The 18171-nt window shown below is 41.9% G+C and overlaps 1 protein-coding gene across 7 annotated transcripts in view; it reads left to right on the forward strand.

Moving 5' to 3' along the window:
* The window catches only part of arhgap12b (Rho GTPase activating protein 12b), a 56234-nt gene extending 38710 nt beyond the window's left edge, over positions 1–17524 (forward strand). For 2 of the 7 annotated variants that reach the window (XM_056364342.1, XM_056364349.1), the window contains 17 exons: positions 2296–2568; positions 4337–4477; positions 4598–4678; positions 5194–5316; positions 7979–8053; positions 8435–8496; positions 8688–8769; positions 8945–9067; positions 10954–11058; positions 11150–11248; positions 11582–11684; positions 11776–11895; positions 12019–12117; positions 13191–13268; positions 13398–13532; positions 13737–13842; positions 15801–17524. In XM_056364342.1, the coding sequence (XP_056220317.1) occupies positions 2296–2568; positions 4337–4477; positions 4598–4678; positions 5194–5316; positions 7979–8053; positions 8435–8496; positions 8688–8769; positions 8945–9067; positions 10954–11058; positions 11150–11248; positions 11582–11684; positions 11776–11895; positions 12019–12117; positions 13191–13268; positions 13398–13532; positions 13737–13842; positions 15801–15975 (1980 nt within the window). In that variant the 3' untranslated portion in view covers positions 15976–17524. The remainder of the gene's footprint in view (positions 1–2295; positions 2569–4336; positions 4478–4597; positions 4679–5193; positions 5317–7978; positions 8054–8434; positions 8497–8687; positions 8770–8944; positions 9068–10953; positions 11059–11149; positions 11249–11581; positions 11685–11775; positions 11896–12018; positions 12118–13190; positions 13269–13397; positions 13533–13736; positions 13843–15800) is intronic. The other 5 variants (XM_056364344.1, XM_056364346.1, XM_056364347.1 and 2 more) reach the window with 5 other exon arrangements.
* Positions 17525–18171: the final 647 nt, after the last annotated feature.

Raw genomic sequence — 18171 nt, forward strand, 5'->3', positions numbered from 1 at the left:
CCTGTAAAGGCAGCATGAACACTATGAGGTTGATTGACATATGCAGGATGCATGTCAACAGTGAGCCTGTGTTCTGCACAGTAATAGTCTGTGTGCAAACTCCATTCTGTCCAAAATGATTGTTGTATTACTCTCTGAATGAAAGTAGAGACAGAAAAATGTTGAATGGACCTTAAAGCTTATTAATTACTGCTCCACCGGATGCAGTTTGGTTTGTCTGGACTGAGTGGAATCCAAATGGATTTGACCCCAGCCTCGATTTCAGGCCACACTCAAACCATCTGCATTTAGTCATGATCGTTATCATATTATTCCCCAAAAAGCCAATTAAAATTGCAACACACTGGCTCGTTTCTGGTTGTGACTGATGAGTCTGAAGCTGAGTTCAGCCAAACCATCATCTCTCACTGGTCGGCCTCCATGCTGGAGTACTTGCTGTGTGTTGGACTGAAACTGAGAAACAGCGGGTGAACCTAACTGAAAACAGCAGGACGCTACTGAAACCTTTCCTCTGCCCCCGCATGTGTGTAGGATATTAAATAATAATTTATGTGAAAAATATTCCTGTTATTCCAAGACCGGCAGGAAGTCCCATCTGTGTCCTGAAAACAGTCCAAACCCTCTAACTGAAGCGTGTTTCCCCCCACATTCCTCACCTGAAACAAACAGGGGGTGTGGGGGGGGGGGGGGGGGGTGCTGGCACAGTCTCTGATATCTAATTCTTCTCTGTTTGGGCATTTATCTGCTCTGTCTTTTATGGTGTGTGGTGCGGGATCTTCTCTAGAGAGACACAAGCCTGGCATCAGTCAGAGAGTCAGCGCTGCTCCAAAACCCAAAATATTTTTCAGAAGCATTCAGAGCAGCGTTAAATGCTCTGAGCCGTAGCCATGGAAACGTGGCTTTATGGCTTTTGTGGAGTGACCTTCGGATGCTGCCAAGTTTTCAAAGACTTAGAAAAACTGTCTTTGAAGTGTGTCTGCAGTGACACTGTGGGGCCACATTCATGATTAGGATCATTGTATTGACTGTGGTTAGTTGTTTTTAGCTAGAAAAGAAAATTGCACAAAGTCCAGTGAAGTTAACAAGTTGTCACCCTGAAGTTATGTTGATTTTCATCATCATTTTCATGATGCCGCTAGTTGACTTCACTTTATACAGCCTATCACCATTCACACAAACTTTTTGTTCAGAAAGTTGACTTCCCCATTTTCATCTTGTTTATTTTAACCACTTTTTTTTTTCTTACATAATTTTAATGTTTATGTCAACACGGCTGCTAAGAAGATTGTTTTTGTTCTGCCTCAGAAAAGTGACAGCTTCAACCGTTGCAACATGTGTCCTTTCAAAAATGTTCTTGAGAAAATACTGAATCTACCTGTTTTCTGTTTGTTGGTGTCTGTATCAGCATATAGGCGATCATCAGGTCACAGTTGGGAAGCATAGTTAGAATTTTACTACACATAATATATGGATCCAGTGTTTAAAAGAAATCTGTGTAACAAAAATCTACAGACTAATTTTGATTCAAACATAAACCTAGAGCTCCCTTGCTCAGTGTAACTTTTTCCAACATAACAACTTTGGAAAAATCAGATCTTTTCTTCTACCTAAAGATTTCATGATGATTTTATCATTTTTGTCGCACCTCAGTTGCTGTACAGTCTGCTCAATTTCAGGTGGTCTGCTTTTCAGGACTTCTGGCTGTTCTCAGTACACATCTTTAAAAAGCATCTTAAAGCCCCCTTGTTTTTTGGCATTTGGGCTTTACACTTGTGCTTGTTTTCACGGATCATATTGTCATCCGGAGTTTTAGTAGATGTATAAATGATTATGTAACTCTGCTCCATCTGGTTTGAGGACCTGATTAGAACTGGACCAATGCGGTCTTGAAGTGTCTGCAAGCCACATGGGCATCTGATTTGATCAGCAGCTGCATCCTGCCCTGCAGACAGTCAGAGATATTCATAACTTACTGCTTCACTTTCATACTTAGTAGAAGAAGTTGGGTTTATGTACATCATGTCTGTGTCTTTGCAGCTAAATGTGCAGCTTGTTACACTCCATGGTCCAAACCAGGAAGTGATAGCTGCTGGTTTTTCTGTACTGAACTGGACCAACATTCCTACAGATGCTTAGATCTCAGCAGACTCTGGAATGTTTTCAAGGCTCCTTTCTGGTTATGGAATTTTTGGGAAATCAGGACGTTCATAAAGTCTCTGGAGAAGTCAGGGAATATAGAAATAAAATCCTGAACAAATGCTGTTGTTTATCTGACCACCTCTCTCCCTCCTCCAGACAACATCACCTACAGGCCAGGGCCGGTCCGACTCTCCGGTCTACACCAACCTCCAGGAGCTGAAGATCTCGCAGTCCAGTCTGCCGCCCATCCCCTCTGGCTCACCTCTACACATCCTGGGCGACTGGGAGACCCACAAAGACCTGAGCGGCAGGCATTTCTACTACAACCGAGCCACCGGGGAGCGCACCTGGAAGCCTCCGCGCACCAGGGACACCAGCGGCAGCACCAGCAGTATCCGCGGAGACAGCCAGGGGACTGTTGATAGTGAGGTGAGCGATGTTTAAGCCAATTTCTCTTTGTGGTTTTGCAAGTTATAAACACACCATAAAAAGTCCAAATAATTGTGAGACCATGTGACTTCTGTTTACAAGCCTTGGCTGCTTCTCAACATGAAGAAAGTAGGAACAAAACCACAGCAACTTTTCCACTCCTGTTTGGTGCGCAGGAAACAGTAGGTGTGATCACATGCTTGAACACAGGATTCAGGTGTTTAGCTTGCATGTGAGGAAAAGTCTGAGGTGAAGCCTCAGTCGGTGAGGACATAAACAGCCTGTAAATGGACTCTCTGGCAGTCTGTGAAAAATAAACAGGCTGTGGTGAAGGTGTGGTGGACCTCAAAGGACTTTTAAAATGGTGCTGTGGTTACTGAAGGTAAGGAAACAAGAGTGCCTTTGATATGGGGAAGCCATGGTTTCCTGTTAGGTTGTCATTTCCTGCCTCACTATCCAACACTGCCCCCCTGTGGTATATTGGTGTATTGCAGCATCATGTGAGGGAGATTAAGGAAGGCTAAATATATTTTAGTATTACTGGAATATAATCAGAGCTGACTGATGAGTCAGTCAAAAGAAATTGAATCAACATATCAGTCTGAATATAATTTGATCCTCAAACCAGATGGACTCATCACAGTTATATAATCATTTATCTGTCCACTGAGAGACCACAGACAAACACTGTGAACATAAAGGGCTAAATGCAGCTCATATAGCACTTTTCAAAATAGAAGTTGCAATTTGATTTTACAGAAAGAAAAAAAGGAAAGTGGATAGAATAGACAGAGAAGACAACTTGATACTTTTCCTTTACTACAGTTCAGAGACAAATGTTGTACTTAGATAGCAATATGAAACTTCACGGGCCAGATTTATTTTGCTACTAGTCCCTGTGCCCCTGGTTAAGAGTTTACATACAAACCCCACAATTAGATTTTAAAATACTGTTTGTAATAGATCAAAGAACAGCTGGACATTTTGGGAAACGCTCTTATTTGCTTTCTTACAGCCAGTTAGTTAAACAAGACAGCAAACAGGAAGTAGCAGTTAGCCTGGCTCTGCTCAAAGGTCAAATAGTGTGCCTGCCAGCACCTCTTAAAGCTCACTAATTACTGCAACACATTATTTTCTAATCTTGTTTGTTTAATCCACACAAAAACATAAATTTGCCAGAACCAGGCTAGCTGTTTCCAGGATTTGTACCAAGCTAAGCTAAGGTGCCGCTGGCTGTAGCTTCATATTTTCAGCAAAAAAAGTTAATAAGGATTTTCCCCAAAATATAAAAGTATTCTTTCAACATTTATATAACAGTGTGTAGTATTTTAAAAGCTAATTGGAGGCTTTGTGCAATCTTAATCTGCACAGGAGCTCGCTAGTAGCTAGCTAAGGAGCAAAAAACGGAAATAGTCAAACGTCTGTTTATAACAACAATAATACAGTAACCTTCATGAAGGTAGAATTTATTGCAGGATTGTTGTATTAGACTGCATTAGTTCTCACTAGGTGTTCCTAATAAACTGAGTGTATATTACACTGTCATATCATGAATGAAACCACAGTAGATTGTAAAATAGCAGAGAATGCAGTAATGTCACAGAAATCCCCACTGAGTAGCTGAGGAAGTGATATTCATGTTCCAGTGAGTCTTTTCTATCAGAGCTCTAATGTCTTCTCATGTATTTTTTGTTATGTATTGTATGATGATTATACTTCATTTAAAACATAAAGCCTTCTGTCTCTGCTCCTTGTCCGTCCTCCACAGCTGCTGTCCTCAGAGGAGAACTACCACAGCACCCACTCCAGTCAGTCTGACAGCCAGTACGGGTCGCCCCCTAGAGGCTGGTCGGAGGAGTTGGATGAACATGGACACACTCTTTACGTGTCTGAATACACACAGGAGAAGGTGCGGTCTGTTTTTGATTGTACTGTTGAGAGTGCGGATGATTTAACTCTCTGCATCTCTCTGTTATTCCACAGCTGATTGTATCCACGTGTGTTTGCTGACTTGTGTTTATGTTTACAGTGGATAAAGCATGTGGATGAACAAGGACGGCCCTACTACTACAGCGCTGATGGATCCAGGTCAGAGTGGGAACTGCCCAAGGTAAGATTAACTGAGGAACATTAGCTGTCACTTTTGTCTTCCCTTCATGAGTAATATCTCCTGCTTTTGACAAAAAAAATCTTCTCATATTACATCACCTAACACCTCTACCCAGTAACACACTTGTTACTGCCTCCTCCTCCTCCTGGCGTGTAGTCTTAAGTCTGGTCCTGTTAATGTAAGTGGATGAGTGTCTGAGGAGGTCACACAGCCAGGTCTGTGCTGAACCCTGGGTGACTGACTATTACTGGCTCTTTACACCTTAATCCAGAGGCTTTAGAACAGATGAGAGTAGATCGCTCCATTCTCAGAGTGAGTGGACAGTAGAGTGGGCATGGATATTCCCAGTGGACCATACTGTTGACTTTGGAAAACAATACTAGGGTTGTAAGAGAAGTCCCTCTGTCCAATGGTGCTGTGGACAGTAAAAGGAGAGGTAGGAGAGAGAGGACACTGAAGAGTCTGCTGGAATAACTCTGATGTCTAAGCTTTAGCTCTCCTCTGTGTCTCCGCAGTATAACATCTCCCCTCAGTCTGGCGAGGTTCCCAAGAGTCGCAGTCTGGAGAGGAAGCAGCAGGATCCCATCGTCCTCACCAAGTGGAGACACAGCACCTATGTGTTAGACCTCAATGACAAGGTAAGGCACCCTGAAGACCCTCACACAGGCGCTCATCAAATCATCAAAATCTGAGAAGTAACATGTGACTGGTCTGGAAACAGCCTCTCCTGTTCTCTGGCAGGCTTCTCGTGTGGTCTTACCACTATCTGTTTTATTGGCTGTGAGTTTAATCCCTGAGTGCTGATTACATTCTCAGCTCAACAGAGGAAAATCTGTCTGTCTGTGGCTGAATCTGTCTCTTGTGTTTGGGCATCTTGGCAAATGGTGGTGAATTATTCAAGTGAAAAGCATGTTTACTACCTGTGTTTTAAATCAGGATGTTGTGACTGTTGTTATCAGATGGTGAAACCCCAATTTAAACAACAATACATCAGCTCTGTGGCAGTGGTTTAAGTTACAGTTTGGCACTAATTCCTGCTGGTTTGTGGGCACATTCAGGTGTAGGCCAGCATGCTAAAGAACGTTCACATCGTAAGATAACCCATTAGTCTTAAAAGAGTACTAAAGTGGTTTATTATCACCCCTGCATTAAGTTAAAGGGTCCCCAAGTGACATAATGAAAAAAAGAATAGTCAAAGTGAAGGCAGCAGAGTCAGATTTTTCTAGTTTCTATTGCGGGACGAGACAAAAACACAGAATACTACATTCCACAATGCAACCTGCTCAGAGCTCAGCAAGTGTCATGGAAGACAAACAATGTATTTATGCTCCTGAATTAATCATTTGTCCACAAATTACTCATGTATGCTTCAGATTTAAAATGTTTGCACACGACTTCACATGAGTTGACATTTTAAGATGTCTGTGATATCAAAGATGAGACAATGTTGTTCAACAGGCTCAACTCTCTACACAGGTAAATCCTTATATCTCTATCTAAAGTCAAAACAAAACTAAATTTACATTAGATTTTTCATTTCATGTTTATTTTGCAGTGCCTTTGGTTGTACAGTGATAAGTTCAGCTTCCAGCAGCCAAAACTTTCCAGCATTTCTGAAACAATTTGCAACTAAAACTATGTGAAAAGAGACTTTCTATACAGAGGCTGGTTCTTATGATGCAAGGAAAGTAAGCAACATCTCATTACCACAGCCTGCCACAACTCTGGTCCTAACTGACCAAATAAGGTACAACAGGCTGTAACTTCAGCTCCTCCTGCTGCAGTAACTCATAAGCATCAGAATGATCGTTACGCCACAAATGAGCTTTGATTTAATCCAGTTTTGTTTTGATTGTTACAAGGATACACTTTGCACTTTGCTGTCCTTTGTTAAATGTCAACAGTTTCATGTTGTGTTGTGTTAGTTTATATGCCGTGCTGCATACTGCATGGCAAAGGTCCACATCTTTTAATCTCCGAAGCTCCGGTTAGAGGCACAGAGGACATTATACAACTGTCTTCACACGCTGAGTGGTGCTTCTCATGAAGTACTGCATAGAGCTGACATGTAAAATCAAACAGAGTGGCCTCCTTTAATTTGTTTTAATTATTCAATTTGCCCAAGGTTAGTGTTTTCATACCAGTGTTACACCTTACATTGTGGTCTGTTAACAGTCTTATTACCTGACACTCCCATGTCTGCAAGGAAATAATAAAATCATGTCATCTTACAAATGTCACTTTTGCACTTAAGGCAATTTGTGCATTAACTAAATAGTCAAAAGATGTATGATGTATGGTTTAGTTGGTCCTTTTGTCTGTACTTATAAAATCAGTGCTTACATTTAAACAAAGTGAATTCCATAGAAACAAACAAAAAACATCTGTCAATATCCTCTATGGCATTAAGATGTTAAATGATTGACAGCTAAAACGTTGACGCTCAATGGCGACAAAATGTCAGATTTGCTGGTTGATAAGATGCTATAAGAGATACTGGAGGCTAACTCTGTGCTGGTTTATAAGACAGGATCAGATATACTGGAGGCTAACTCTGTGCTGGTTTATAAGATGGGATCAGATATACTGGAGGCTAACTCTGTGCTGGTTTATAAGACAGGATCAGATATACTGGAGGCTAACTCTGTGCTGGTTTATAAGATGGGATCAGATATACTGGAGGCTAACTCTGTGCTGGTTTATAAGACAGGATCAGATATACTGGAGGCTAACTCTGTGCTGGTTTATAAGATGCTATCAGATATACTGGAGGCTAACTCTGCTGGTTTTGTTGCAGTTCTCGTTCAAACTCTGGCGGTTCGCTTCAGATCCGCACAAGAGGAGATTCCGTCTCTCTCTTTACCGAGATAAAGTTGGTACCATGCAGAGCCTCTCTTCTCTTCTCGAATCAGATGATGATCAGTTTTGATTCACTGTCAGTAAAATCCCTTGTTCGACTTCTTTGTAGAAACATTCAGAATGTACGACGATCAAATCCACACGTTGACTCAATCATAGACGTCTGATTTGTTTGTGTTGTGGATAAACAGGAAGAAAGCAGCATCTTGCAGTTTATCTCTTTGAAAAGCATGTTGACTCAACCCAAATCCTAACTTGCTTTTTACCTTGATCTTCATCTTTCAATGACCTGAATTAACATCCAGCTCAATCTTGTGATTCCTCTCCAGGTTCCTGATCCACTCTCTCCTCCTCACTCTCATCAGACTGACTTAACTTCATGTGTCTTGTAGTTAGCTGCTAGCTGTTAGAAACTCATTTTCTTGTGCCTCTTATTGGTAGGAGTGTGCTCCGGTGCCCAAGCAGAGCTCTCCAGACTCTGACTCCTGCCCCTCATCTCCTAAGCACCCCTCGACCGTTAGTATCCCAGCTTGCACTGCACCGCACTCATCATCACCATCCTGCTTTCAGCTGCATCCAAATACAACACTTCTTATCCCCTAATCTTCACTTTCCATTTGGTTTCTCTCATCTACTGCATGTCACATCCCACACCTAACTGCATCACATCTAACACTGCTCCAAAAAAAATATCTCAACCAGCACAAGTGCTGCAGTTGTCAGGCGCCCTCTGCTGGTGGTATTTGGACATAACATCAAGCAGCAGAGCCACTTCCAGCCTCCGACACTGCCCATTTGCTTCTCAAGCTTCAGCCTGTGTGTGGTTGTGTGTGTGTGTGTGTGTTTTATTGGTGCCCTCTAGCAGGTTCTCATCTGTGTGTGTGTCTTCCTCCTCAGCCTTCAGAGAAGTGTGGAGTCCTCAATGTCACCAAAATCACAGAGAATGGAAAGAAAGTCAGGTAGGAATTCTGCTATCTATCTATCTATCTATCTATCTATCTATCTATCTATCTATCTATTTATCTATCTATCTATCTATCTATCTATCTATCTATCTATCTATCTATCTATCTATCTATCTATCTATCTATCTGACTATCTAACTATCTAACTATCTTTGTTTTTTTGTTTTTGTTATTGTGACCAACAGGAAGAACTGGACCTCATCGTGGACAGTGCTGCAGGGTTCCTCTCTGCTCTTTGCGAAGGGTCAGGGGGGCAGCACCAGCTGGGTAGGTGTCCCATCAGCTCCATGTATCTGCAAAGTTTCACTCTTCCATTCATCTCTACATTATTTCTCTCTTCCTTATTTCTGCATAGTCGCTTGTCTTCATTGCCAACTGTGCTGTGACGTTTGTCATCTTCTGTTTATTGCTCCTCTCCTCTCCTCTCCTCTCCTCCCTGAAGTCTTACTACCGCAGTGGCTCCATCCCAGAGCTGCTCCTCACTCTCCTTAGCAACTGGAAGCACTCAGTCAAGTCCCGTCCTGCTGTCTCCTATGTGAACTGTAGGCCAGTGCAGGCTGCCGCTGTATGTCCCCTCTCTCTGCATGTGTTGCTGTCTTTCATTCTTTCACTCATGCCTGTCTTCACTGACCGGGAGACTCATGTTTGTGTGTGTGTGTGTGTGTGTGTGAAGCTTGATTTAGCTGATCCCACTGGAAGAAAGCTGCACTAATCAATATTTTAAATGACTATCATCAACATTGTTCGCAGGTGTTTTCAGCGAAACAGTTCTGATAAACTCCCTTTTCACTTCCTGCTCAGCACCAAACAGCAGGCAGACACAGTTAGCGACCAGCTGGTGAACATAGTGAAGCGATTAGCTGCTAAAGAGCCAGATTCCCTCAGGAGCAGGTGGAGACTAAAAATGGATCAAAAAGAGAGGGAATATTGGATACTGATTCATCAGGTGGACACAAATGCAACTTCTAATGTGTCTGCTGGATGTCTAAACAGGCAACTGTTTGGTAACATGTTGAAAGGTGATAATATTTCATTGTTGCATTTATTCCTCTGAGTGGCAACTAAATCAGTGAGTGCAGGTTTAAAGCTCAATATTTTCCTCTTCTTCTGTGTTTTATTTGAAGTGTTGATCCATAAGAAGATATATTTGTGGTTTTAAGAACCAAAAACCACCTCAGTGTAGTTTTACATCTCCTCTCTCAGGCTTCTCTCTAGAGCTCTAGTACCAACAGGCCGGTGAGCCAATCAGAAGAGAGGAGTCTCTGAGTCTCTCTTCTCATTGGCTCAATGTTATAGTATTATATTATAGCAGAATTCAGGTAAACACTCAGAAAAACCAAATCCTGCAAGGTTTGGATGGTGGGTCCAGGTGGGCGGGGCTTGGTGACTGCTTTGTTGTGACATCACAAAGTTCCAGAAGTCCTGACGGCTGGTTTTAAGGCTCAGTTTCTGAATACAGGCTGTGTGCATTTCTCTGTGGACTGAGGCTTTGATACTTTCACAGTATTAATGTAGAACCTAGACTTGATCTATAATCACACTACACATGGACACAGACCTTTTATTATTATTTTTAGATGGATGGAAAGATGAAATTTGGCCTCAGAAGCTTGTGAATTTCACTGGGGTTTATTTATATTTGGCAGAAAAAAATAAAATATGAAGTCTCTGTGTTGTATGTCTTTATTAATTATATACTATAAAAGAGATGACTGGAGGTATGGGGAGAAAGATGGGACATGACATTCAACAAACTCAAACTGGGTACAGTGTGGTTCATGGTCAGCATTTAAACCCCACCAGGCACCAGCAGCACACTCCCCTCTTCTTACCTTCTCTTGCTCCAAAACACGTCACTTTTGTTTGTTTTTCCTAAACTCTGTGATGACTGGAAGAATAGCAGTGCACTGATCTGAAGTCAGAATTCACACCTGCAATTGGTTGCAACAATTATCATTTATCGTTATATACATTTATAAATTTAAAATAAACATATATTTTCAAATTTTGCACGACATGGTTTGATTCAGCAACAAAACTAAACCTTGAAAGTCATTGAAAGGCTTGAATTTTAAAAAGGATCTAACCAAAAGCTTTTACTGATTATTAATATGCATGTGACATTAATAACAAGAACTAACAGGGTTTTTGCTTTTCTTGTAACACATTAATAAAGATGAGTTTGTATCATTGAAGAGTTGATGAGTGTTAAAGAGTGTGACCTGATCTCTGCTCCAACAAGCACAGCAATAGATGTAGAGTTTATGGTTTGACAGATGCTGAGGATGTTGGGCAGAAATTCAAATACTAAATAGTTTTGAATGTTTTGAAAATGAACTCTTCATCTGATTTCTTGTGTTTGATGTGAACACGTCCTCTTGTTTGATGAAAGTCTTCCTAAAACTGTGTCCTTGTTTTATCATCTCTCACACACCATTCCCTTGATTTCAGAAGTTCGGCAGCAACCAGTCCAAGCCCGAGTTCACTGTGGATCTGCGAGGGGGGTCTGTGGACTGGGCCTCTAAGGACAAGTCCAGCAAGAAGCATGTCATCGAGGTATTTCACTGTTTTTAGGCATTTTAAAGTGATCACTGTGATCTAAACACTTTGAAAAAGGGTGATGTAACGCTGACTTTTCCTCCTGCAGCTGAAGACCCGTCAGGGCACAGAGCTCCTGATCCAGTCAGAGATCGACAGCGTGATCAACGACTGGTTCCGCGCCCTCACAGAGACCATCAACACACATGTGAGGAGACACTTTTATATTCATTTTCACTTTCATGTTGACTTTCATGAGTAAAATCCTGTGATGAGTTTATCTTACAGTAGACACGGCTTGTATCTGTGCATTTCTAAAGTCCAAACCAGAATTAAAAGATTTACTTCATTGCAGCAACAGGTGAAATTACTCAGATACAGATGTTCCCATGATACATGACCAAAACACGAGAAAAACTCAGGAATGTGAATGGGTTGCTGCAAATGTGGATGGAGTGAATGAGCCTTAAGAGTAAATTAGGTCTGAGCTGACTTGAATCTCACTGCGTCTAACACTGTATATGTGTCTCACCCTGTCCAGGCCTGGGAGTCAGATGAGGCCATTGAGGAAGACATGCCTGAGTCTCCAGGAGCTGAGAAACAGGACAAAGAGAAAGACCACCGGGACTCCAAGAAGAGCAGAGGTGAGAGTCTGTGTTTTACTGCTACAACAAAAATCTGCTTATTGTTGGTGTCTTAAAGAAACTAACTCGTATCCGGCCTGTCTTCCTCCAGTGATGAAGACCTCTGTGAGTATGGACTCATCAGACCAGAAGAAAACCAGGTTGAAGCTCAAGAAGTTCCTCACACGTCGACCCACGTATCAGGCTGTCAGAGACAAGGGTTACATCAAAGGTATTCAGACAGGATGATGCACAGACACCAGCTCCGTACATGTGAATGAATATGTGTCATTGTGTGAATATTTAATAGCAGACTCTGTGGCCTGATGATTAATGTGTTTTTGCCAATTCACAGATCAGGTGTTTGGCTGCAGCCTAACCAGTCTGTGCCAGCGCGAGAACACGTCAGTGCCCAACTTCGTCAAAATGTGTATCGACCATGTGGAGAACACGGGTATGAACAGCAGCCACCTGATCCTATTTCATTTCTCATTGTCGTTCAGAAACCATGGTTAGTAATGATCAGGGATGTGAACAGAGGCGGAAAAATCATGGATACAGTCATTCAGAATGAGTGAAAACTATCAACCAAACATCTGTCTGTTCAAAAGAGCTGAATCTGACATCAGAGGTTAAAGCATATAGTGCAGATTTCAAATTATTCATCAATTTGGTAATTAGAATTATTTCATTAGATGCAACATCATTTAAATACATGTCAGTAATCACATGACTGTCATAATGCTGTGGCATCACAGCACTGACTGAAGTTTAGTCTGTAGCTGATTGTTTTCTGTGCACATCGACGGTATTTAAGGTCAGTATCACAGCAAACAGATGAATCACATTGTTATACTTTCTGTGTGTTTTGTAGTTTTTCATGAAGCGTTTAAACATTAAGTGACTCACTGTGTATCACAGCTGAATTCACAATAACCAGTAAGAGGAGCTCCAGTGCTAAGAACAACTATTTCAGTCAGTGACACTGATGATTCAGTCCAGTCAGTTCAGACAGAGGATTCTGTGATTTGTTTATATATACATTAAACACCTCTATTGTATTGTGTATATAGATCAAAGTTTGATCATTTTTAACTAAATTTATATCGGTTTACATCAAAGGTACAAAAAAGGTTAGCTAAAGGTCCCTTATCTGAAGTTTTCAACAGTATCTCATAGTCTTCCTTCCTCAGCAGATGGAGTAAGCAAACATACAGTTTCCCATCAGACAGTGTTTGGTAATTGTTATCTGTGTGTGTGACCTTTGCACGTATTTTTCGCTGTGCTGCAGGCATGTTGGCTCATGTCAGCTCTTATCAGAGGCTGTTTGGCCACTTCAGCAGGTTAAATTGTGGCAGAGCTTTCTGATTGGCTGATGAAACAATGATTTCACCCACTTAGTGTCGAGGTTCTTAATGTTTTGTTTCCATGTATTTATTTTATTATATATAATGAGGCATTTATACAGTGTCATTATTTACAGTATTAGATTGATAGACTGACGCAGCTTGTGTCCTTGTCCTGCAGGTCTCAGTATCGACGGCTTATACAGAGTGAGCGGGAACCTGGCAGTGATACAGAAGCTCCGCTTTGCTGTGAATCACGGTAGGACTCTAGTTCCCCTCTGCTCCAGTCCTGTCTGACCACCTGTCAGGGATGAGTTCTGTTGTATTAAAACCTTTGTCGTCTGATTGTCCATTGCTCCCTTTTTTTGTTCTTCCCTCCCTCCGTCAGATGAGAAGGTGGAGCTGAATGACAGTAAGTGGGAAGACATCCACGTCACCACCGGAGCTCTCAAGATGTTCTTCAGGGAGCTTCCTGAGCCGCTCTTCACATACGGATCCTTCAATGACTTTGTTAACGCCATCAGTGAGTAACTGGATTCACCTCCATTCAAATACACTATGACAAGGCCTGACACGATTAAAACACACAAGGACCAACAGAATGTTGAACTCACTGTTGGAGTTAAAATCCTTTTTCACTTGATGCATGAAGTTTTTCCACCACTTGGCCACAAGGTGGAGCTCTGGACATGTGTATTCACTGACCTGCTGTGTGTCTCTGCCTCAGAATGCTCCGACTACAAACAGCGAGTGAATTCAATCAAAGACTTAATCAAGAAGTTGCCAAAACCAAACCACGACACAATGCAAAACCTCTTCAAGCACCTGCGCAGGTAAGACAACTGCTCACACAGCTCACACACACGGACCCCCTTCATTTATTAAATGATCTCTATCAGATATTATTAACATAAATAATGACTGCGTACTAATGAAATGATTAAATCCCAGTCACATCATTTCTTTGGATGTAATAAAGATGAGAAGACCTTCAGTGAGACTGAAATTTAAAAACTGTAGTCATACACATGAATCCACCCTCTGTACTTTTTGAGAGCCGACTCAAACGTGTGTGGCATCAAATTTGAAAGGTTTTTAAAGTTGCACTTAATGCTTGGTCAGATTCTTTGGTTTGTTTACGTCCTGATGTAAATCAGATTTTTCCTCAATTAAAACAGGAACATTTACATTCTATTTTTTGAATATATTTTGTGTAGACAGTTTTATTTATTTAGCATAATTTTGCTAAATGAAAGGATTATATCATGTTTCTATTTCCCAAAGTTTTGTTGGCTCAGATATGGAACATTTGAAAATAGCCTGAACAGGCACTGAATTATATTTTTTCAAACCTATGTCTATATACATTTACAAGTAAAGTGTACAAACTCTGGAAGGGCCATAACATGGTCTTAAAATACAAGGTTAATCAGTCCAAAAATGTATCTTACCACTAAACAAGAACAGACAGAGTACCATGACCACGTAAAATCAACGGCAGAAAAATTTAAATACAAAACATCTAGACGGAGATTGTTCCTACAAACATACATCCAATTTCCAGATGAAAATTGGCCCTTTAGATAACTCTGTCGCATTTTCAGAAATGTAATTGATTGTCCCTGTTAAATAAATAAATAAACTAAACTACATACAGTCAGGCAAATACACACACACATCCCCAGCACATACACACTTGAGTCTGAACATTTCAGGGACAACAAAGTCATGCAACTGTGCATAAAGCTCATTTGATCCAGACACTAATGCATTACCACAGACTCAGTCATCAGTTTCTACATGTCACCGCATTGACCTGTGTCTGTGTTACAGTTTATAAAACACACACATTGTGTATGTGACAGGATGTTGAACATAATGTTTGTTTGTGTTGCAAAATAATGCATTTTACATCACTGTATGAAACAAATGAGAATGGACACATTCACAGTTAAAACTGTGTCAGTCCCTCTATTGATCTGCAGCGTGACTCTTCTGATGTGATCAGCTCCTGAACACCTTTTCATGAAAACTGCCTTTTACGTTCCCTCCGTCTGCTGCTCCTCAGCAAAGTGCCCGACTGTTCAGATGAACTCTTAAAACCTACACTGACTTCAATGAGCGCCATGTGCATGGATCATAAATGGCACTGAGGAGATCTTATTTATACCAACTGCTGTTTGACTCCCGTGCCGAGTTTTTCCTCTTTTGTGTTTACCTTTCCTCACACCGATCAGCCTGCGGGCGGCAAACACAAACTACAGCCAGGTTTAACGTGTATTCTTAGCCCGCCGGAGCCAGTGGCAATATCATATGTTCACAATGACATTTGCCTTGGTTTCCAATTTGCATTTATATGGCACTGTGTTTGCTGTAATTCAGTACCTATGAAGTGGTGTTTCTTGAGGAAATTTATAGCGTGACATTCAGTGTATGGAGGTCTACGTATATCAGCGGGCGGATTTAATCTCCTTTTTTTCTCCCCTCTATGAATATGTTATTGTTTTGTGCATCTGCATGCAAGGATGTAGATTCTATTTAAAAAGGCTATTATGCTCTTGCCTGGAGCGTTCACAGTGTTACAGAGTGTGTGTCGTGAGGCTCGCCTCAGCATTCGAGCGCAGGCCCTAAAGATGTGTGTAAAGACCGTAATGTTGTTTTTCTAGATGAAACCCTGAAGCTTCACTGAAGCCAAACAAACACACTCTCACCTAAAGCCAATTATGACACATTCACCTTCTAAATCTCTTCATGCCCCCCACCCCCCCCCCCCACCCCCCACCCCCTCCAGGGTGATTGACCACGGAGAGGCCAACCGCATGACCACCCAGAGTGTGGCCATCGTGTTCGGACCCACGCTGCTCAGGCCCGAGACCGAGACGGGCAACATCGCGGTCCACATGGTCTACCAGAACCAGATAGTGGAGCTTATACTGCTCGAGTACGAAAGCATCTTCGGCAGGTAGAGGCGCCTGCTCAGAGGAGGAGGCCGGGCTTTTCAAACGCAGACTTCTTTTCCTTTATCCCCCTTTTTCTTTGGCTGAACTGAACAATGCTGTGGACCAAGCAGTCTGGGAGGAAATAATCTCACTTACATTCATTGACAGGACAGTTTACGAAAGTGTTGCACTTACAGAAGTTTTTCAGAGGAATTCAAAAGAGGTGTACAGGTGTCACAGTCGCCATTCCTGCTGGAAGTAGCGGTTTGGATGACGGACAGTGTTTCAAAGTGATGCCGTGATGACGACGCGCCGACGTCTGTGTGATGTGGTGGATTTGAGTATTCAGGTGTTTTTGCGTACACTGGATTCCCATGGCCAGTAAATTCAACGTGGAGCTGGTGGCCGGCGTGCTGCTCCTGGAAGCTGCACCTCGTCATCTTTGCTGGAGGAAGGAGCCGAATCTGAACTGGAGAAGTTTTCTGTGTCGTGGAGCTTTGTCTGTGATGTGTCAGCCCTCTGTGGTTTTGGATCAGGTGGAAAATAATAATCAGTGTTATGTTAACGGACTTGTCTTTTGGCACTTGGATGAACTGGAGTGACAGATTGTGCCCCCCACCCCCACCCCCCACCCCACCCCACAATCCCACTTACTTTAGTGACACCATCAACCCCCTCCCCTCCCTCACCTCCACTTCCCCCTTTCAACCAGTGTTAACCATTAACCCTGCTCCATGAGCGTCCCATGACTTGAATGACGGAGGGAGGACAGACCCTTTTTGTATGTGTGTGTCTGTGTGTGACTGTGTGTGTGACTGTGTGTGTGAGTGAATTAACCTAAATGGAATAAAACCTGAGCAGAAGCATCCTCGTCTTGCCACTGTGTACAAACTGTGTGTCGTGTAGTCTAACGTGCTTTGGTAAAGTTTCCTTTAAGCTGTGGGGGTGGGGGGTGGGGGCTGGGGTGGGGTGGTGGGGGGGGTCGTTGTCCGTGCTCTTTTATGAACTTCAGTGTTAGTGTCTCTACAGTGGCAGGAAACATAACCGAGACCACGGTGTGACTGGAAAACAACAAATAGTGATTTCTGAGAACTGCTGTGTCACCATTGTCACATGTGTTGTGTCTGACTCTGACCCCTCCCCTCGCCATTGCTAATATTAACGAGTATTCAGAGAAGGGAAACCGGCGATGAGGATATTTCAAAGGTTGGCGTATGGGAGTGTGTGGGTGTTAGAATGAAAATAAGAGCCTTTAAAAAACCTTTCAGAGCATATGTACAGTAACAGAAGCTAGTTGTTAAAATGTGTTATAGTGACTGAGGTGTGTATGCTTTGATGGTGAACCAGTGAAAGATGATTTTGATTTTGTAAATTTGAATTAAAACATGAGAATGCACAGATTGTGAAACAAAAAAAAAAAACAAACAAAACAAAACACATGATCGACTGTTACTTTTGTTTGGAAGTGTATCTGGAGTGTTTGCGCATGGTCAGCTGCACATTTTGAATGTAATTTTCAGGCTAACTGCTATTTGTGAAATTGCTATGTCTAATAAAAAAGACAAATGAAACATGAGACTGTCTGTGTGAATGTAAAGTTAAAGACGAGTGAGTCTGCTGTTTAACCTTCAATCTACTCTAAAGCTTCACCTTTCCCTCGGCTTTAATTACATAATTGAATTAATCTACTCAACACCGATATCCTGGTTATTGAATTGAGTGATTAAGCTTTCACATCTCAATCAATTATATTCCTACCTGTTAATTATGAAATGAATTGCAGTATATTTCTGGAGATTTCTCAAATGCGGCACAACCTCTGTCGCTCGGCTGCCATTAATCTGGTCCCTCTGTTCTTTGAAGGCATTTTTTGTCGTTACTCCGCAGGTCAAACGTGGCTGCAGACCTGAAGGGTGTGGATTAATTGATGTCTAATTAGGTAATTGCCACAGTGCCAGTTTTGATTAAGAAGCACAAGGTGGAGCGAGTGCTGAGCAAGGCTGCTTGCTGCGGGCCGCACTGAGCCGACGATTACAGTCAGCTTTATTTTCTGTGTGTGTGTGTGTGTGTGTGTGTGTGTGTGTGTGTGTGTGTGTGTGTGTGTGTGTGTTGGGAGGAAAAGTTAAGAATGATATAAAAATAAAAACATGATAAGCAAAAATTTTGATTATTCAATTTCAAAAAAGTAAAAAAAAAAAAAAAAGAAAAAGATTTAGGAGCTAC

Source organism: Seriola aureovittata, chromosome 20 (genome assembly GCF_021018895.1).
Source record: "Seriola aureovittata isolate HTS-2021-v1 ecotype China chromosome 20, ASM2101889v1, whole genome shotgun sequence".
NCBI lineage: Eukaryota > Metazoa > Chordata > Actinopteri > Carangiformes > Carangidae > Seriola > Seriola aureovittata.